Source organism: Lathyrus oleraceus, chromosome 6 (assembly GCF_024323335.1).
Source record: "Lathyrus oleraceus cultivar Zhongwan6 chromosome 6, CAAS_Psat_ZW6_1.0, whole genome shotgun sequence".
Lineage (NCBI taxonomy): Eukaryota > Viridiplantae > Streptophyta > Magnoliopsida > Fabales > Fabaceae > Lathyrus > Lathyrus oleraceus.
Window position 1 is genome coordinate 181,383,620 of NC_066584.1, and position 21,311 is coordinate 181,404,930.

General features: G+C 33.6%; 3 protein-coding genes across 4 annotated transcripts; all 3 read left to right on the plus strand.

The window, feature by feature from the left end:
• Positions 1-4,289: 4,289 nt before the first annotated feature.
• LOC127092629 (nuclear intron maturase 3, mitochondrial) lies at positions 4,290-8,332 on the plus strand. Of its 2 annotated transcripts, none has more exons than XM_051031516.1 (2): positions 4,290-6,751; positions 8,143-8,332. In XM_051031516.1, exon 1 carries the CDS (start codon positions 4,456-4,458, stop codon positions 6,694-6,696), a length of 2,241 nt encoding a protein of 746 aa, XP_050887473.1. In that variant the 5' UTR covers positions 4,290-4,455; the 3' UTR covers positions 6,697-6,751; positions 8,143-8,332. The 2 variants fall into 2 exon arrangements, with proteins under 2 accessions (XP_050887473.1, XP_050887472.1); XM_051031515.1 differs by lacking the exon at positions 8,143-8,332 and adding an exon at positions 6,841-8,084.
• Positions 8,333-14,719: 6,387 nt separating this feature from the next.
• On the plus strand, positions 14,720-17,896 carry LOC127094635 (uncharacterized). Its single transcript, XM_051033443.1, has one exon. It carries the CDS (start codon positions 14,720-14,722, stop codon positions 17,894-17,896), a length of 3,177 nt encoding a protein of 1,058 aa, XP_050889400.1.
• A 116-nt stretch (positions 17,897-18,012) lies between these two features.
• LOC127092819 (uncharacterized) lies at positions 18,013-21,086 on the plus strand. Its single transcript, XM_051031710.1, has 10 exons — positions 18,013-18,196; positions 18,274-18,489; positions 18,576-18,830; positions 18,923-19,324; positions 19,400-19,650; positions 19,725-19,892; positions 19,993-20,097; positions 20,194-20,260; positions 20,660-20,755; positions 20,846-21,086. The coding sequence occupies exons 2-10, from the start codon at positions 18,328-18,330 to the stop codon at positions 20,999-21,001; spliced, it is 1,662 nt and encodes a 553-aa protein (XP_050887667.1). The 5' UTR covers positions 18,013-18,196; positions 18,274-18,327; the 3' UTR covers positions 21,002-21,086.
• Positions 21,087-21,311: the final 225 nt, after the last annotated feature.

Below are 21,311 nucleotides of genomic sequence, written 5' to 3' on the forward strand. Positions count from 1 at the left end.
CGGAGAGAGCGATCTCCCGTACCTCATGTGTCCCCCCATCACCCTTCACCACCACACACCGCACCATCTTCTTCTTTTGCAGGTTCTGCTCCTGGCTTTTATATTACAGAGGAGATGTGGCGTGACCACATGGCTAGAGAACAAAGGTGTGACGACCTACTCTCTACCATCCAACAACAACTGACGGATAACATGAGCTTCATGCAAGAATCGCAGTGAAGGACAGATAGATCCTATGACACTGTTTTACAGTCCCTGCTTATGATCACAAATACGCAAGCCTGTCAGCAACAATACCACCGTCAACATACTGCACTCATAGAAGCCACTCAAGGTTCCATTTTGGGTAACCTTCGAGAGGTGAGGACCGCTCAGGATGCCTTACAGGCCAGGATGGATCAGAGATATCGTCGTCGTACCCGATCTCGTCGTCCACCTCAGGATGGCGAAGGCACCAGTGGTCAGCAGTAGGATGTCAGGTGACTCTCCCCTTATCTTATTCTGAAACATTGGGGACAATGTTCGATTTAAGTGTGGGAGGAGACTTTATCGCTTTTCTTTATCGCTTTTCTTTGCTGTTTTCAGTTAGTTTGTTTATTTTCTTTGCTGTTTTTGGATAGTTTGTTTATTTTTATTTATTGCTTTTTAGTTGCTTATTTTGCTTTTAGTGCTTTAGATAATGCATGAGTCTGACGAGTCACCAATATAGTGTATCTTTAGTACATTCTAATCTCCTCATACCTTTAGCCCTACCAAAATTTTTTTGCAAAAGAAAACAGTGTTATTCTGAAAGTTTTTGGGTTTTAAAGACGGGTTTGAGTAAGGATGCGGTGACTTGGGAGAACTTTGTGAAACATCAGTATTGTTTTAGCACCATAAACTTCGTAAATATAGGAATCATTCCCGAAACCCCATATACCATGGCCTTAATCATCATTTCAGTATAAGTCCTCAGTAGTTTATTCCAGCAGTCAGCTTCGGCCTACGCATCCTCTACGTAGGGGACCGATGAACATAAGTGAATGATCCAGTGAAATAAATAAAAGAAAGCAAAAAGGCAAATCCGGTATAGGGGACCCTCACAAAGTCATTTAAACCAAAAGAGTTGTAAAAATTTTCTACAAAAAGAAAAAGAAAAAGAAAAACTTACCCGCTGTTAGTTGGTTCAGAGGTATCTGACACTGAACTTGGTAGGGCGGATTACGATCCGATCCCCCACAACTGCAGTTGGGTCAAATAAAAGGGTTTACATATATTTATGTGCCAGGAACCCCATGTTTGGATCATAATCACTAACACGTCACTCTGCTATGAAGCATGTACGGATAACGGGCTTAATGTGATTGCGCCTGAATGAAAAGGACACAAAAAGAGATGAAGAGGCAGGCCTAGGTATTGTGGGATAATATGGGTTGGTTAATATAGGAATGAAGTTTATGTCCGTGTTTGCGGATAAGTGTCATCATGATACCCTTAGTTCACTCAGTTAGTACCTATCACTGCATCCCGACTTGAACTTAGAAATCTTTCTAGCCCGAATTACTCGTTGACACCTGTTCTTCTATGAGCTTTTTAGTGTTTTGCTTAAGGACAAGCAAAGGTTTAAGTGTGGGAGAATTTGATGACACTGAATTTCACAGTATTTTCAACTCCGATTTCGCATGCATTTTAGTAGTTTTATTGTTATTTTGTTGTGTTATTACTATGTGTCTCTTTGTTTTCAGGTTTTTACTTTAATCGGAGCCCCGATCAAAAAAAGGAGTGAAAATGAGCTAAAAAGACTAAAATTCAGCATTTTGCACTTGTGGCTCCCACTGTGGCTGGCGCCATAGGACCAACCATGACGTGTCACAACTCAACTTCCCCCAACTGCCACGTTCCCCACTACTTCCACTAAGGCACCACAATTTTGCCTTATGGCGGGCGCCATAGACTTGTGGCGGGCGCCATAAGAGGAAAATTTTTCCCTCCCAATTTCAAACTGAAGGGCATCCTTGTCATTTCCATCATTTTACTTGCTTATAAATACATACTCGTTTTCATTTGTTTAATCATCCAAACTTAGAGCAGATACAAACTTAGAGCAAACTTAGTTTCACTTAGGCATATATTCAGTATTTTAAAGTGGTAATCGCTTCGCATTGGAGTGTTACAACAATTGTGTAATCAAGTCTGTGATCGAGTATGTAATCGAGTTTGGAGCACTTTGGAAGGAAGTTAATCCTGCCGCCACTTTCATTTCCGCTTTGCATTTTATTTAACCCTTCGATTGGAGCAGGTTTGTATTACTTTGCCTTTATCTATTTTAATTTCCCGCACTCGCTTTACTTTATTTATTTCTCGCACTCGCTTTACTTTATTTATTTCTCGCACTCGCTTTACTTTATTTATTTTCCGCACTCGCACTACTTTTATTTATTTTCCGCACTCGCACTACTTTTATTTAAATTAAAATGCACCTTTACTTTACCATGTCTAACTAAACCTATAAGGTTAGAATGTAAGGATCGTAATTGAACCGATAATCCATACAATTGTTCGTAGAAACACTTAAGGGCTATTTTGACTTTCAACTTAAGTTTTCCCGCACTTAATTTCTGTTGGGTATGATCGAAAGTCGTCCAACGTCTTTTTAAACTTAATTGTTTTTAACTATTTCAAATACAACGAAAGCGCTTTGTTTAGTTCATTAGGAGTTTTTAACTTAAGAAGAAAAGAGATTTTAAAACTATTTTCGGACGCGTTTATAAGTTTAGAGTCTGGTTCGTGAGAACCTCTTTTGGTTAAGAAATCCAGGTGAAAATACTTTTCAACTTATTCAAGATACTATATTTCTTAAAAATAGGTTTACTACTCTAACGCAATGCGCGCCTTTTTTTAAGTGACAATAAGAGGGTTTGATTAGGGAGTACAACTCGATTCTGAATACGCGAAAGTGACGGTTCCTGTCAAATTGGTTCTTTTCAAAGTAGGAAACACTGTCCATAAGTAGTTCTATTAGCAAGTACTTGGATTATTAATTGATTATGTGAATTACATTCGAGTCTGTCTTTATTAATTGAATTTATTCAATACTTTACTTTTCATTACACACTCTAAAAACCCCTATTTTGATTACCTTAGGTAAACACCATAACAATAGATTACGATAGATTGACACTTGGTCTTTGTGGATTCGACAATCTTTTATATTACTCAGACGCGTTCGTATACTTGCAAAAAACCACGCATCACAGTGTCAGAATCAATGTCACTAACTTCTATATTATTAGGGGAATACCTAAATTAGGATTCCCTAGATTTGTCTTATTCAAACAAGATTAAAAGCTCATAAATGAAGAAAGGAAGAAGAAACAAATACCTTGTATTTTAATGTAGGCGTTTGGAAGCTTAGAGCGAAAATGCAGAATAATCTCGATCGAAACGATTCAAATCCTAAACATTTCGAACCAAACTAATAACACTAAAGAAATGAAACTCTCAAGAAATAAAGAAGTCAAAATGAGAAATTAAGTCTCAAGTCCCTACTTTCTAGGCATAAAGATCATCAAATTTAATGGTCACAATTCGTCACAAGATGAAATATCACATCTAATGACTCAACTGAAATTTCGAGCTTATATTTGCACTTGAGTAGTCTCAAGCAGACCTACGTATGTCGTCTTCCTACCCTATGTATGTGGGAGCACATGGAGGTCTCTGCAATAACAACCTTCCGTTTGCACGAAGTGCATTAAATGTGCATGTTTTCCATGGCAACTATCCTCACTCAGAGCCACTGCGAAACTCTCCTTCTCAAGGCATGTTCTCAACGGTCAAATTTTCTCGACTGTTTATATTTTGGGGTTTACCTTATTACTTTATGCATCAACGATCCTTATTTTAAAGTTGATAGTAAGAACTTGGTGGACAATTGTTTCAGGTTAGCTATAGGCCCAAGTCATAAGTTCAATCTAACAAGAGCGTGTTAGTCAGATGTACATATGAACTCTTTTTCATGGCATTTCATAGGAGAACAACCTCTAGTCCATCATGATCATTGATCTTCATCCAATGACATGTCAAAGTATTTGAGGACATTTATAATTATTTTCTCTATATAAGTGCAACCTGAGTCACACCTAAGTATTTGATCAGTAGAGAATTATAACCATGATACCGAAAAGATCACACTTCACTTTATCTTCAACTTTTCATCTATTTTCTTTCCGATACGAAATACAAAATAAATAGAAAGATATGTGTGAGTGGAAACCTAACACAGAAATAAATAATAATAGAGAAGAAGGGATTTGCAATAGAAACGACATGCATAAATATATGTTGTTAATCCATGTTTTAATGTGTATATGCCGAATAATCGAAACAAGAAAAACAAATGCACGTTGAAGGCACGGGCTACAAAACAAACATTGTGTGTTGTTTGAAAGGTGGCCTGTTCCAACATTGCCTTTCATGCTGGCATCACTGCGTTTGAGACGAATCATAAAAATCACTTCAAATTCACACTCTACGAAACTTCACTCAACACTTGAACAGCAGCAACAACCCACAGAGCCTCTCACAACAACCCAGCTGAAAACCCTTGTTCTCAACAACTACGCTAATGCCAACTTCACTAACCTCATCCAAAACGTCGTCGCTTCACCCGCCGTCCTTTTCACCGCCTCCCATAACATCTCCACCACACCCTTTCACCCCCACCCCCACCGCTTTTTCAACTTCGATTCCTTGGTTCAAGAGCTTCGCCAAAACCGCTTCGATGTCGCTGCTTGCTGCGTTTCACTCAAATCCTTCAATTCTCCCCTGGTTTTGCCCAATTTGAAACTCAAGGTGGTCATTGAAGCCCTTAGGATGGTGTTGGAAGCTGTGTATGACCAACGGTTCGTCACGTTTTCCTATGGTGGACGCGTTGGTATGGGAAGACACACTGCTATAAGGTACTTGAAAAATACTCTTCAAAATCCTACTTGGTGGTTTACTGTTAGGTTTAGGCCTCACCAATTTGAACCTGCTCATGTCGATAACTTGTGTTTTTTCATTCAAAGTAAAGTCAAAGATTGTGATTTCATTCATTTGATTAAGAAGCTCTTTGAGTGTAAAGTTTTGGTCATTGAATTGGGTGGGAATTCTCTGGGAAAGGGCTCTCCTCAGGAATGTGGGCTGTGTTCAATTTTGATGAATGTTTACTTTGATGGCTTTGATAAAGAGATTCAAGAGACCCGGCTTCGGGAAAATCAAGAGAGTCCGAAGATGGTTGATTCAGGTTTCGGATCTGATGTGTTTTACAAGCCAGTTAAGGTGTATGCTGTTAGGTATTTGGATGAGATACTGGTTGCTACTTCAGGGGGTTCCAAATTGATGGCTATGGACTTGAAGATGAAAGTTGTGAAAACTTTGGAGCTTGGTTTAAGTTTGTGTGTTGATAAATTGAACACGGCAATTCATAGTGCTGTGTCAGAGAAGATTGAGTTTCTTGGGATGGAATTGCAGGCTGTTCCGCCATCGGTTTTACGCCCGCCTATGTCAGAGAAAGCGATCCGGGCACGCAAGAAGTACCTTAGACAAAAGGAAGTTAGATCTCTTGAGTTCCGAAATGCTAGAGCAAGGAATAGGAGGATATTAGGGTTGAAGATATTTAATCATGTTTATAAGAAGATGAAGCAAAGTGACGGGTTTAAGTTTGACTTCAGTATTGAAAACGAAGTCCGTGAGATTTTTAAATCTTGGGCAGATGAAGTAGTGCAAGAGTTCTTGGGGAGTGTGGATGAGTGTCAAGAATGGCATCGGAGTTTAACGGCTGGGGATTTCCTTTCCTTGAGACACATTAGAAATCAGTTACCTCCTGAGCTTGTTGATGCTTATGATAACTTCCAAGAACAGGTAGATAAACATTTGAATCCTGTAAAACTCAGGAAAGTACTTGAGGACAAAGAAAGAAGAGAAACGCAAAAGGAAGAACAAAAATACTCAAAAGGAACGGTTGAGGATTTGACTAGGTTTTGTACGAAAGTTGATGCACCAGTATTACTCATAAGAAAAGCTGTTAGGTTGGTTGCGTTTACGAATCATATGGGCCGTCCAAGGCCTATTGATTTCCTTGTCGCTCTTGAGGATGCTGATATTATCAAGTGGTATGCTGGCATAGCAAGAAGGTGGCTTGACTTCTATTGCTGTTGCCACAACTTCAAGGTGGTCAAAACTATTGTAAGTTATCATTTGAGGTTCTCTTGCATCTTGACATTAGCAGAGAAGCACGAGTCCACTAAGCGTGAAGCTATAAAGCATTTCAGCAAAGATTTGAAAGTCTATGATATGAACGGAAATGATGAAGTGAATTTTCCCACGGAAAGGGAGGTTAAGATGATGGGAGATAGAAATCTTTCGGATCCAAAACCTGTAGACGGGGTTTTATCATTGGCTATAGTAAGGCTGGCATCTGATGAGCCTCCAACACATTGTATTGCCCATTTCTGTGACAAGACAACAACAGTATTTTATCGGATCCGATTGCTACAAAACAGTTTGAATGTGAACCCATTGGAGAATGAAAAATGGGTGCAAGGGATGGGCGTAATTCATGAAAGCCTGAACCAAAAGTGCTTCCCTCTCTGTACGGATCATGTACATGATTTGTACTTGGGGAGAATCACTCTTCAAGACATTGACTGCACCTCTTGTGTGGATGTGGACTGACTGCCAATTGCTGCAGCTAACTCTTTTCTTTTCTACTTTGATTGACTTCAATGAAGTGAGTTATTCATACTTTACTGAATTTCATCTTAATTTTTTCTCACTAGTCAACCCTAAACAATTATCATATTCATTTCTTTCTTATAGAATGTGCTATGCAAGTAATAGTTGCAACGAAGTCCAATTTTCTCAATCATTGGTAGCTGAAAAGTTAGGCAGTCTCCATATTCGCCAACATATTTTTGCTGTAATGTTATTTTTTTTCTTCATGTTTTATTTTTGAATTTAGGCCATTCCCAAGACCAAAATAGGTATCAGCTGTGCTGTATTTGATTTTTTTCCTTACCATTTAACATCTAACTGTGAAACTTTAATGTAGAATGGATTAGGAAACCAGACTGTATTTGCAGAAAAAGAAATGACTAAGAAATGGTAATGTGTTTGAGAAGACACTTCTTTGCCCTGCGGCAATGGCCACACCCAAAGTTTAGTTTGACTGTTGACAAAGACCTATCACATTCATATCTTCTTTCTATGTTTCTTCACCTACTACAAGTACTTGAATACACATTATTATTTCCAGGGATCTCTTCTGCTTTCCCTGCATCTGCCTTTGTTACTAATTTTGACTTTGAAAATTAGAGCTCTTTAACATTGTTACTGGTTCTAACAAAAAAACACATTGTTACTGGTTCTAACAAAAAACACATTGTTACTGGTTCTAACAAAAAACACATTGTTAATGGTGCTAATGTTTTGTTACTTATTTTTCCTGACTTGTGGTCATTATTCTGGACCATTGTATATCACTCATTATTTGCATTCATTTGATTATACTCAGAAATTGTTTCATCATTCAAGTCAAATGCACATTCTTCTATAAGAACAGAAGTATGCCTAATGTGTTATTCTCTTCTATTTTTTTAAATATATGTCCTTTGTTTTTCAATGATTGTTCTTTTTTAAATATATGATGCATATTTGTTTGGACGAGGATCATGGTATAGTAGTTCTACTTAGATTTCTGTATATTTCTTTTTCTTTCTGCATTTGTTAACATATACAGCGCTGATGCCTTGTTGAAACATGAGAACGAAAAGCGCAATCTGTGCTTCATGTTGCACAGGAGATGCAAATGAACTGTTTTGCATCTGACAAGACACAGGTTTGAGCCCTAGGGCGAGACAAATGTACGTCCTTTGTGGCTCTGCAAGTCTAGAGGCTTTTCCTGTCATGGGCTGATACACCATCTCCTTGCACCAAAATTTATATGGAAAAAAGCTATAGCAAAAATCTATTATAATTGCAAGCTTTGTTAACTGTTTAATAGTGAACTATCAATTGAATACTGCCTTTGATCTGGCTGCATGCCTTATACCGAAGCTTGCTTTTGTTTGGCTGTGATTTTTTTAAGATCAAATGACAGTTTGATGAGGATATAATTATCAGGGTGTTAATGAAGAAATTCAAGGACGAGGAGGATCAATGACAATAAGGATGGCAATTGTATCCATCTCTAATGGGTACGCGTAAAATTTATCAATAATGGGTAGGGTAAATATCCACAAAATGGATACGGGCATATAACATTACCCCACAAATATAAGCAGATATGAGTGTTGTACAGCTATCTTACTATTAGGGGTGTGCAAAAAAACTGATTATCCATAACCAAATTGATATTCAAATTGATCTACTTTAAAAAAAATCAAACCAAATGTTAAAATAAAAATTTGGGTATCCATTTTGTTATCCAAATATAAACTGTTATCCATTATAAAAATGCGTTAAATTTTTATATTGGTATGTTTTCATGTTTTATCACATTATAAATCAATTTTATATTTTAAATTTTTTTAAATTTTATAAAAAAATTATTTTAAAAATAAAAATCAGATTTTTCTTTCTTTTTACCAAAAATATTATATTTTGATTTTTTTTTGAAAAAATTATATTTGATATTTTTTTTTCAAATAAAAATATTTTTTTTCTCTAAATAAAAAAGTTTTTTTTATCAAAAATATTTTATATTTTTTTCAGTAAAAAAAAGTTTTTTAAAAAAATAGATTTTTTTATTTTTATTTTATTTTTCAGAATATAATTTATTATTTGATATTTTTTTTTATATCTTTTTTTTCTGAATATTTGTTATTTTTTTTAAAAAAAATTGTTTTTTTTTATGTTTTTAAAATTTTAAAATTTTTTTTTTTAAAATCTCATAAAATTTGTTTATGAACAATTATGAGAGATTTTAGGAATTTGAATAATTTTTTTGATGAATTATTTATTTTATGAACAATTATGATTTATAGAGATATGATTCATAATTATTTTATTTTATGACCGTTTTTATGTAACACATCATACTTTGGAATTGTTTTTAATCGAGATATTATTTGTGGTGATTATAAAAGTCAAATTTAAAGTAATCTTTTAAAATAAATATTTTTTTTATATAAAATAGTTTTATAATTAGTGAAAATAAAAAAGTTAGTTAAAAAAAATTATTTTTGATATAAAATTGATTTTTTTTAAATATAGTTTTAAAAACTATTTTTTTTTATAAAATTGATTTTGAAATTGATTTTTTTAAGAAAATAAAAAATTGGTTTTAAAGAAATTGATTTAAAACTGTTTTTCTTTAAACTATTTTTTAAAAAAAAACCGGTTTAAAACCGAAACGATCCACTTATAAACCGATTTCTAAAAAATAAATTGATTTTATGAAATGGTTTTAAGAACCAAATCGAACCATATATATGGTTCAATTTAGTTTGGTTCATGATCCATGCACACCCCTATTTACTACTCAGTCTGCCTCATACCCGCACGATATATATTTATATTTTTATTTTCATTATTATGTGCATATGTTAATCTAACAATTTTATTAAATACATCACTATCAAATTTCTATGTATTTTAGTATAAATATTTATTTATTTCTTAGTTTTATCATCGGGAGATGGACTGCAAATATACCAAGTTATCCGTTTAACTTAGTTCTATTTATTTTTGAATTAAAAATAAACAATTTTGAATTAAAAATAAAGAGTTTGTGTTAATAAGGCACAAATCATGCCTGTGTTTTATTTTGTAAGTCAATCACAAGCCTCCGTCATAATGAATTAGGCTCCATCAGGGCAAGTGACATGAAAAATGATTTAAATTTTATTTTTTAATAAGTAAATAAAGTTATAAGACTAAATGAACGAAGATAGCAAGAAAAAATAAAAAATAGGTTTAGCAAGTCAAAGAAACTGGAACAAAGGATAAAAAATGCCTCCCACAAGTAATTCAATGCATTGTTTTTTCTTTGAATTTATTGTCTCCAATAAGTAATTTCCACCATTGAAATCTCCAATAATGAGTCACCCCCCATGTTTATTTTATTCCTTTGTTTTATAACCTAACTTGTAATTAAGTTTGCATCGGATGCTTGTGTCTTTTGCCCTTTCAATTTTTCGTTTTCTTTCCTTGTTTTTGTTGACTTTCTACATGTAAAGCAAGACAAGAATCCTATATACAAGTCCATATATATATGGAAGAAATTAATAAAATAAAAAAATTTCCTTTTAGTAAATTATTTCTCTTTGAAAATAATGAGTTAAGTTCATCTTTGGTTTTAAAATGAGTCAACATTAATCTTATTAATAATTCATAATTCTTGAGGTGATCATCCTTCCATAAGCTTATCTTCTAGGATTAGAAGAGTGGCATCTCATTTATCTAAAATTTCATCTATTTCTTCTTTTTCATTGCTTTGTTACAAAATTCACCAATTTTTTTACCATAAAAAATTTGAAAATTATTCAGATATTCATCTTAAAATATGTGTCAAAGAGAATCAAAGGAACACATAAAATGAGCCTTCATATTCTTAAAAAGGGTCATACTTGGGTAAATGAGAGAGAGAGGGAGAGAGAGACTTATTATTTGATAAGAGTGAATTGCATTGAGTCCTTAGATGTACTTGCAATTAAGATCCCTTGTAATCAACAAGATAATAATTCTCGTGTGTTGAGATGATTCTGAAAGGAGTGGGATTCCTCTGTAATGCACTAGTACAAAAAGAATAATATAATTTGTAAATTTACACCCGTTTTACAAAAAACGGGTGTAAAAAGCAAATGCGGTGGCAGTTTTGTAAATAAAGTCTTATTTTGAATTTTAGTACGTAACAATAGACACCCTATTTTTAAATAACGGGTGTAAATTCAAATATTATTTATTATCAACTCTATATTACACCTGATATTCAAAAAAAGGGTGTAAATTTAAAAATAAAAATAAAATATTCGTGCCTTAAACAATAACTTTTATTATTCTTATTTGTTTAATCTTAAATTTTCTTAAAAAAATAATAAATTTTAATATTAATATATAACAATAGACACCCTATATTTAAAAATAGGGTGTATAATTATAACAATATAAATGACTAAATTTATATTAAACCCGTTATATTAAAATAGAGTGTAAATTTTGGAATATTAATATAACAATAGACACCCTATATTTAAAAATAGGGTGTATAATTATAACAATATAAATGACTAAATTTATATTAAACCCGTTATATTAAAATAGGGTGTAAATTTAGGAATCCCTAAGTACAATTTATCATTACCGCCTAAAATATAACCATGACTTCTCATGTTCCAAATTTTCTTTTCATTTCACATTTTAGAAACTTTTCATCATCGATGAAGTGCAAGAAATAGTGAAAAAGGAACAAAGAACGTGATTGCTCGGAAATCTTCACAACCCACAACGGCTTCATCATTCTTCTTTACCGTTTTCTATACTCTCTTTTACGCTGCTTTGGATATTAAAGTTGATTCATTCGTTGTTGTTCTTACTTTTCTTTGCTGGGTTTCTTCTAGTTTCATCGTTAATTCCATCAGTTTCGAACTCGCTTGGAAGGTACTTTATTCATTTATTCGTTTGTTTTCATTCATCTACTCATCAAAATTATTTTAACCATTGTGCTGGACGATCTTTACTCATCAAAATTATTTTAACCATTGTGCTGGACGATCTTTACGAAAGCTACTAGCAGCTGCTCGACGACTCATCGAAGAAGGTTTTTTCATCTCCATAGAAACATAACGCAACATCAACAACGGGTTATTGATTTGCAAGTTTGAGACAATCAGGTAAATCTTTTTCCCACTGCCTCTATAATATTTGAACACATGGTTGATTTTGAATGTTGTGTTAATTGTTTTGTGCATTGGTTGTGTTGATTGTTTTGTGCATTGGTTCTGTTTGGAATTAACATTGAAACAGTTTTTGTATATTTTCGTATGGTTCTATTATTCTGATCTCTTTCACAGATTGTGTAATGCTGAAACAGTTTGAGTATGTTTCAGCTTCTTGTTTGATTTTCATTTAAAATTGTAGTATCAATGTTATGATTGAACGTTTAGGGCATTTTCCGCGAGTTCCCAAGCCCAGCGACAATTCCAAGATGGGATTTTCATTGGAATTTGCTGGCATGCTTAACAGAGCCTGCCTGTTCTTTTATATTAGGATTGTTGGATTTGTCGCAAGCCTGCTTAACAGAGCATGCCTGTTCTTTATGTTCATGAGTCTGCATATGGTAAGCTATTTGGTAAGCTATTTGGTCTATATTCAATCTTGAAATCGTACCCCAGAAATTTCTGTAACCACGTCTGTTGTTCAGAAGTTTGCAGTGATTGATCCATCAGGATTTTCATACTTCTTTGATCTGTTCTAGTAATAAACTTGTTTCCCAACAAGTTGTGTTTGAACTTGGCTAGTGCTTCTGTAATTGCCAATAGCTCTCTGATGTAGGCTGAATGTTTCTACATTCTAGGTGCTAATATTTTTGAAAAATAGGTTATAGGGTGTCCATTCTGAACCAACACTTCCCCCACTCAAATGCCCGATGCATCAGTCTCCAATATATGGTTATAAGAATTTTGGCAATGCCAACACGGGCTGCAATGGAATGGCATCAGTCTCCATTGCAAAACTTTCTCAATTATGCAGACACTATTATAGGTAACTATATTTTGTGGAGATGGATTTAAATAGCTTAAAGGATTAGCCAACTGAACAATTCTGATAAACAGTTATGAAGCGTCAATATGGATACAACCTTACCTAGTGGAGCAGTAACCAACCCCGTGAACGTCTAGGACATCCGAGCACCAGTGCCCAATACTTTCTTTGTAGGATTCTATTTTCCGTGCCAATCTATTTAAGCTCAATACTTTCTTTGTGTGGCATTTGCTTCTCTGTTGAAAGATGAAAACTACCTAGAAGTTATAGTAATTGTTTAATTGACTGCAATATGCTTTGATTCATACTGCGGTTGAACTTTCCTCTTCATCCATTATGAAATACTGATGCTTCAGAATTAAATTAAATTTACTTTTCAATCACCCAAACAACCAAGCTAGGGGTTGCCTTGTGTCTTTCCATATAGAACTGTTTCTTGGTAGGTTTTACACTCGCAGCCATAGTATTGCTCAGTTGTAGTTGACATCAGCTAAAATGTACATGCCTGATATGAAGCTAGAGTTTTATTGTTATAAGTTTGTAACCATTTTGATTTCCAGTAATGAGTTGATGAAACTTGAAATTTTAATCATGAAGTACTGCTTATAGCTTGTAAGTAGTTGTTTGGCAAATTGCTCTTTCATGAACTTTCTATTTCATAACCATGCTGTAGTGTTACTCTCTAAATTTGGTTAAAGTAGTATTATTTTGATAAGGAATACTATAATTGTGATGTTTGACAATGCTCTCTCACATATAGGAACATTCTGCTCATAATTTATACATAATACATAATACATAATTTGGTTAAAAGTGCCAATCTATTTAAATTTTTTTAAGTTATTCAAAATTGAGCTAAATGGTTAAAAACTTATAACAAAATTCCAGGAACATTCTGCTCATAATTTATACATAATACATAGATTCATTAGATTCAAAAAAGGACAACCAGGAAGCTAGAACTCATACCAACAATAGCCTCAAGTCTCAAAAGGATTTCAAAAATAACCTTTCTTTTAATATATATTTTGTCTACATACTGTCCCTTGTAAATAAATATATATTCAATCTCATTTTTTCCATTCTTTAAATATTAAGAGTTGTGTTAGCTCAAAACGGTTCACTTTTAGAGAAATAAGATATGTCAAAAATTGAATCAATAGAAAGAAAATGAGCAAAAATAAATAAATAAAAAAAGGTGTTTTTCTTTGAATGTGATTTTTGCCACTTAGATTGGTTTTGTTTACCTAATTAAAGGGGAATCTTTGTAAAAGAACCACAGGTTATATCACAATATGGTTGGAGTTGTTTAATGATTAGCAATATTTGGATAATTCTTTTTTCCAATTTTAGATGTTAACGTTGTCACATCCTAAAGTGTAGTGTGCATATACAATGTCAACTGTCAGATACATTACAAGATAAATCAAACAACTACCCATTTGCAAATAGAATTTTTTAGTTACATAATCCTCCTTATTAGAATTTTCAAATGCTAAGCTAAATTTGTAGTGCTTCAGAGCATCCACTTTGTTCACTGCTACAAAATAAAATATTAATCATACAAATATTCATTAACAAATGCCAACAAAACTAAATATTCATTAGAACTTTGGAAGCTAAATATGGAGAAAAACCGTCAGTTCTTTCAAAAATGTTGTGTGTACGTACCTGAACCGCTCCTTTAGACACAATGTCTCCACAAAGTCTGTCAGAATTGCGAACCAGATTGCTAAGTGCACCTGCTGCATTTGATTTGGTTTTGTCCTCCTCTGCTATAATTCAGCGTTGTTCGCTAGTTTTGCTTCTGAGTTTGTAAAATTAGTTTGCTAACTGTGTTTTTAGTTGTCAATTTAGTTGTCACTAACTTAACACATTTATGATCAAAATTATGGTTTCCTCACAAGACTAGTTGTATTATTTATAAGAAACACTAGTTGTATTATACTTGTAAGTGCATCTTTTAACTACAATTCTTTTTGTTCTTTACATAGTTATGGATCGTAGTTGGATGCAAAAAAATCGCCTATCCGAGGAGTATAAGAAAGGAGTGTTAGAGTTTTTGAAATTTGCTGAAACTAATCTTCCTGAAAGTAATGGAAGATTTCACTGTCCTTGTGCTAAGTGTGTAAATATTGCACCTTTAGAGGCTCACATCGTATGGGAACACTTAGGAGTTAACGGGATTTGTCAAAATTATACAAAGTGGATATGGCATGGTGAATTGTCTGACGCGCCAAAGGCCTCTCCTAAAGAAGAGTTTGATGTAGAGATGGGTGATCGTCTAGAAGATATGATCCGTGATATTGGACAAGACTCTTTTCAACGGGCAAATATACATGATACTCTTTGCAATGACAGTAAAATCCCTTTGTATCCAAATTGTAAAAACTTCACACGACTGTCGGCTGTGCTAAGATTGTTCAATTTGAAGGCGATTAATAGTTGGACAGATAAAAGCTTCACACAATTGTTAGAGTTGTTGAAGGAAATGTTACCGGAAGAAAACATGTTGCCGAACCGGGCCTATGAGGCAAAAAAGATATTATGTCCAATGGGTATAGAATATAAGAAAATACACGCATGCCCTAATGACTGCATATTGTATTGGAAAGATAATGAAGAGAAAGAAAAATGTCCCAAGTGCATGACATCACGCTATAAGAAGAAGAGTGATGATGAAGGTTGTGATGTGACCACAAAGGGTCCTCCAGCAAAGGTGTTATGGTACCTTCCAATTATTCCAAGGTTTAAGCGATTGTTTGGTAATTTAAATGATGCGAAGAATATTAGATGGCATGCAGAAGAAAGGAAGTGTGATGGAAAAATTCGGCATCCAGCCGACTCTTTGCAATGGAAGAAGGTTGATACTTTATTTCCAGACTTTGGCATTGAACCAAGAAACCTTAGGCTTGGACTTTCTACTGATGGAATGAATCCATATGGTAGTTTAAGTAGTAACCATAGTTCATGGCCCGTTCTCTTGATTATCTATAATTTATCTCCTTGGTTGTGCATGAAGAGGAAACATGTTATGTTATCTATGATGATTTCTGGACCAAAACAACCAGGAAATGACATAGATGTTTATCTAAGCCCGTTGATTGATGACTTAAGAAAGTTGTGGGATGAAGGAATTGATGTATTTGATAGTTTTTCAAATGAAACTTTCAAATTGCGGGCTATGTTATTTTGCACCATCAATGACTTTCCAGCTTATGGTAACTTGTCTGGTTATAAAGTTAAGGGGCATAAAGCATGCCCTATATGTGAAAAAGATACATGCTACCATCAATTAGAGAAAGGAAAAAAGACTGTTTACCTTGGACACCGAAGATTTCTTAATCATAATCACCCATATCGAAGATTGAAAAAGGCTTTTAATGGATATCAGGAGTATAAAGTTGCCCCAAAGGCCTTAACTGGAGAAGAAGTCTATCATCGGGTGAGGAACATAAGTGTTAGTTTTGGAAAAAAACAAAAAAAGATTACAAGTAATAATATATGGAAGAAGAGTTCAGTGTTCTTTGACCTTCCATATTGGTCCAGTCTTGATGTAAGACATTGTATTGATGTAATGCATGTGGAAAAAAATGTGTGTGATAGTGTAATCGGAACACTTCTTAATATTCAAGGTAAGACCAAAGATGGTTTAAATTCTCGTTTAGATATGGTTAAGATGAAAATAAGAGAGGAGTTAGCTCCTCAACCAAGAGGTAACAAAACCTATTTGCCACCGGCGTGTCATACATTGTCAAAAGAAGAGAAAAGAAAATTTTGCCAGTGTCTACAAGGTGTGAAAGTGCCAAATGGATACTCCTCAAATGTCAAAAGTCTCGTGTCAATACAAGATCTCAAACTAATTGGTTTAAAATCTCACGATTGCCACATTTTGATGCAACAACTACTACCTGTGGCTATTCGTGGCATCTTGCCAAAAAATGTCCGACATGCCATAACTAGATTGTGCTTATTCTTTAATGATATTTGTAACAAAGTGATTGACCCTGATAAATTGGACGAGATGGAAAACGAGTCAATTATTATCTTGTGTCAGTTGGAGATGTTTTTTCCTCCTTCATTTTTTGACATCATGGTTCACTTGATTGTTCATCTAGTTAGAGAGATTAGATTGTGTGGTCCTGTTTATTTAAGGTGGATGTATCCTTTTGAACGATACATGAAGATATTGAAAGGCTATGTGAAGAATTATTATCGTCCTGAAGCATCTATTGTTGAAAGGTACATCACAGAAGAAGCCATTGAATTTTGTACAGACTATTTGTCAGATGCAAAACCTGTAGGACTACCCAAGTCTCGTCATGATGGAAGATGTGACGGTAAGGGTACACGTCTAAAGGTTAAGCATATGGGCGAAGGGGAAGTTTTTCAAGCACATTTGTATATATTGAATAACACTGACGAGGTTCATCCATACTTGAGTACACATCAAACCATTGTCAAAGCTAAAAACCCTCGTATGACTGAAAAATGGGTGTTGAAAGAGCATAACAGAACATTCTCAAAATGGTTTAAAACCAAGATTATGAATGATGATAATGCTTCTGATACATTAAAGTTTCTAGCATACGAGCCTAGCTTTAATGTTTTATGTTGGAGTGGGTACGATATAAATAAGTTTTCTTTTTGTACAAAATCACAGGATGACAAGAGTACCATGCAAAATAGTGGGGTAATGATAACAGCTTCTTCAATGCACTTTTCTAGTTCAAAGGATAAAAACCCTGTCTTGGCATCCACAGCTTACTTTGGCGTTATAGAAGAGATATGGGAGCTCAATTATGTTAAGTTTAAAGTTCCTATTTTTAAATGTAAATGGGTTAATAGTAACAATGGTGTGCAAACTGATGAATTAGGATTTACATTGGTGGACCTTGATAAGGTAGGATATAAGGATGAACCTTTTATCATGGCAGCTCAAGCAGTACAAGTATTTTATGTAAAAGATCCCTCGAACACTAGGTGGTCTGTTGTCCTCCAAAGAAGAAACATGAATTATAGTGATGAAAATGAAGATTCAACTCTAGACATTGATCACAATACTTCTTTTTCAACACAAAGGCCTTATTTTAATGATGAAAATGAAGTTGATGATGTTTATGCCATTCGTTATGATCATCAAGAAGGGATTTTGGAGGATAATAACAAATAACCAAGAAAAACCATCTATATTTTACTAATAACTATATTTTAGTTAATAAATTGTTATTATGTTTATTATTCATTTTAATTTTAGTTTTGACTAATATTGCTACGTTTCATTGCCAAACTTCCTGATGGTGAAAAATACCAAATTGATTTTGATCCTGATACCTTCCAACCCATTGGTCAGTATGCTGCAAAGTTTAAAAGTTATTTGTCATTCATTGCACGTAGCAAGGTTAGTATAAATGAAAAGCAATGGAAAAAGATAAGCGATAAGTTGAAGGACGTGATATGGGACGATATCACGGTATGCATTTTTAATTAATTATTTTAAAGTTATTATCTATAATTGCTTCAATTACTAACACTCCTTATGTTTTGAAGTGTAAGTTCACTTGCCCCACTGATAAAGAATTTAGGAAGCATTGGTTTGTTTATATGGGGGAACGATTGAAGCAATTTAAGACATTGCTCTCAAATGTCTATATATTTGGGAAAGGAGATAAGCATGGAAATACAACTCCATTTGAAAAGTATAAATTTATCAAAGAAGAAGATTGGGATTTGTTTGTCCAGACTCGACAAAAAGAAGATTTTCAAGTTAGTTAAATTTGTAGATTTATTTTTATGTTATCTAAATTGATTTGGTTTTTGACGTTTAGTTTAATGTGATTTATTTGTAATAGGAGAAAAGGCTAAAAGGAAAGACACATGCATCAAAGAATATCCACCCTCATATTTTGTCTCGTGGTGGTTATGAAAAACTTAGGGCCACCGTAATGGAAGAGAGGAGGAAAAAAGTGATTGAAGAGGCCAAAGGTGATGAAAGTTTGATGGTTGACCCTCCCGAACTAAAGCGATATGAGGCATGGTTGATGGCTCGACAGAAGCCATCGGGAAATTTTACATCTGAGGCAACAAACTTAGTAGCATCTAAGATTGTAAGTAATAAAAGATTTATTGATAAATTTAAATTTCATTCATAACTTAGTAATCATTTTACATCATTTTTATATGTATCTAAATGTTTTAGGGAGAGTTAGTGGAAAAAAATACACAAGGTACTATTGTCTTTGAAGGGCGTGACGATATCTTGACTGTTGCCCTTGGAATAAATGAACACCCTGGTCGGATCCGCACTGCTCCTAGGGGTGTGAGCTTTAAGAAATTCTATGGAAAAAGTTCACGCTCCACCTTAGGAGGTGTCTCTCAAGATGACCTTCTAGCCCACCTTCAAGCCTTGGAGCAAAAAATGAATATAGATTTCCAACATAAATTACAAAAACATCTCCAACAACAAAGAACAGAGCTCCAACAACAAATGCAAAAAGAGATGCAAGAGGAGAGAGCTCAAATCCAACAAGGAATGAAACTCCTACAACAGATGCAATTGGAGCTCCGCTCCGAGAGGCCTAAAGAGATGTTTATAAAAGAGGTATGCGTAACTGGATACAATTAATCTACTAAAAATTAGAAAAAAATTAATTTAATTAATGTTCACTTGATACAGCATGTAGAATCTGTGGGTACGAGCACTAACGGAAGTTGCTCAAAGGTTATGACTACTGAAGATTTAACTAAAAAAATGGATGCTTCTGAAGATTACCTCAAAAAGATTAACAATCTCAAGGAAAATTCATTCTCTCTAGATTTGGATCATGAAACAAGTGAACTCTCAGTTTTTATTGATAGGGTGGATCTTAATGAATTAACTTCCGGTATTAAATGGCTATCCACATCTATCTTGTCTTTATGGTGCACGTAAGTATCATATTCTATTGTTAGTTATTTTTTTTATGTATCAAATATAATTAATATTTGTTTCAAAAATTTAGATATCTACATCGCATGTGTATCTCCAAGAATTTCAACAAACTATTTGGGTTTCTCGATCCAAATAGGATACTAGTTCACACAAAACCGGCCGAAGTTATTCAAACATACATACAAAATAAGTTGGATGGAGAGCCAAAAAAATGTTATTTAGGACCATTGCTAAATAGGTAAGTACATGTTTCCTTCAAGGTTTTATCGTTTTTCATATGTTATTTTGTAATATTTAAATTTTATTGATTCTAACACTTTTTTTTTGTAAATTTACAGCAATCACTGGCAATTGTTTGTCATTTGTCCTGAAGATAATATTATTTTTTGGTTTTGTTCATTAAACAGATCTCCTAAGAAAAATATTAAGGTCATATTGGAGGGGTAAGAAGCCTAAATAGAGAGATATCATTTATACTAAATTTTTGTACACATAGTCTTTATATTTATAACTTACTTCGTTGACAACTCTTTTATCAGAGCTCTAGAAGGTTATCATTTATTAAGAGGTATTAAGAAGAAGAAGCCTAATTGGAAGAATATTATGGTAAGATTTGTTTTACTATATTGTCGTTTCTTGGAATACTGGTGTGTTGGCTTGATTTTTTAGTTCTTGAAAGATACCATTTATAAAGAGGTATTAAATGCCCATATATCTTGATTATTTATATTATTATAAATGAGATAAAGAAAAAGAAAATTCCGATTTTATAATTGCAAGTGATATATTTGTAAGTTATCATTATAAACATGTAGTATATTTATTACTGAATTGCACTTATGGTGATAAAATTATAGTTGTACATGCTCTGAACCAACTAAAATTGTATGTGTTTCTATGTCGAGTGAAGAAAGTTAGTGTTGGTACAAATTTTGTGAAAAAGGAAAAAAGTTTGTGATGTTGTTGTTTTTGGTGGCTTTAATGTAACTAGGAGTTTATATGCAGGGGCATCAACAAGATAACGGATGGGCATGTGGATATTATGTCATGAAAAATATGTTTGACATTATTGATGCTTGTATTGTTGAAAGATTCAATGAGGTATTTTATATTACATATATTTAATGAAAAACATGTAAATTATTGTTTTAACATGTAGTTGTTTAATTTATTATATGTTTGAACTTGCAGATATTCACAGACACCTCATCATATGAAAAAGAGTCAATTGATCACATCCGACAACTTTGGGCTCAATTCTTTTTGCAAAAGGTTGAAGAGCAAGAGAACCAGGAAAAGAAAGATTTAATGACAAAACAGAAGCGATTAAAAAAAACTTATATATAGATATATTTTTGTTCCATGAATGATTTATTGGTACAAGTTACATGAACAAAGTGGTTGAATTTTTTTCTTACATGAATACAATTTTTGTTGATGTATGACTTGGTGCAAGATTCTAAAGATTAGAGAAATGTTTGTTTTGGTTATTTTTGTTTTTTATTGAATATCCAGGAATATATAAAAATATTGGTTTAATGAAATTTCAAATAAAATATTTTTAAAAAAATTGAGATATTTTACACCCTTCATACACAAAATAGGGTGTAAATGTGTTAAAATTAAATGTAATTATAAGATATTTTACATTTGATAT

What these genes read in the sequence shown, in the direction of transcription:
- LOC127092629 (XM_051031516.1), top strand. Translation starts at nt 4,456, where the DNA reads ATGCTGGCATCACTGCGTTTGAGACGAATCATAAAAATCACTTCAAAT.
- LOC127094635 (XM_051033443.1), top strand. Translation starts at nt 14,720, where the DNA reads ATGGATCGTAGTTGGATGCAAAAAAATCGCCTATCCGAGGAGTATAAG.
- LOC127092819 (XM_051031710.1), top strand. Translation starts at nt 18,328, where the DNA reads ATGGGGGAACGATTGAAGCAATTTAAGACATTGCTCTCAAATGTCTAT. An exon ending in ATCTTGTCTTTATGGTGCAC is followed by an intron (nt 19,651 to 19,724) that starts GTAAGTATCATA and finishes TCAAAAATTTAG; the next exon opens with ATATCTACATCGCATGTGTA. An exon ending in TTGTTGAAAGATTCAATGAG is followed by an intron (nt 20,756 to 20,845) that starts GTATTTTATATT and finishes TTGAACTTGCAG; the next exon opens with ATATTCACAGACACCTCATC.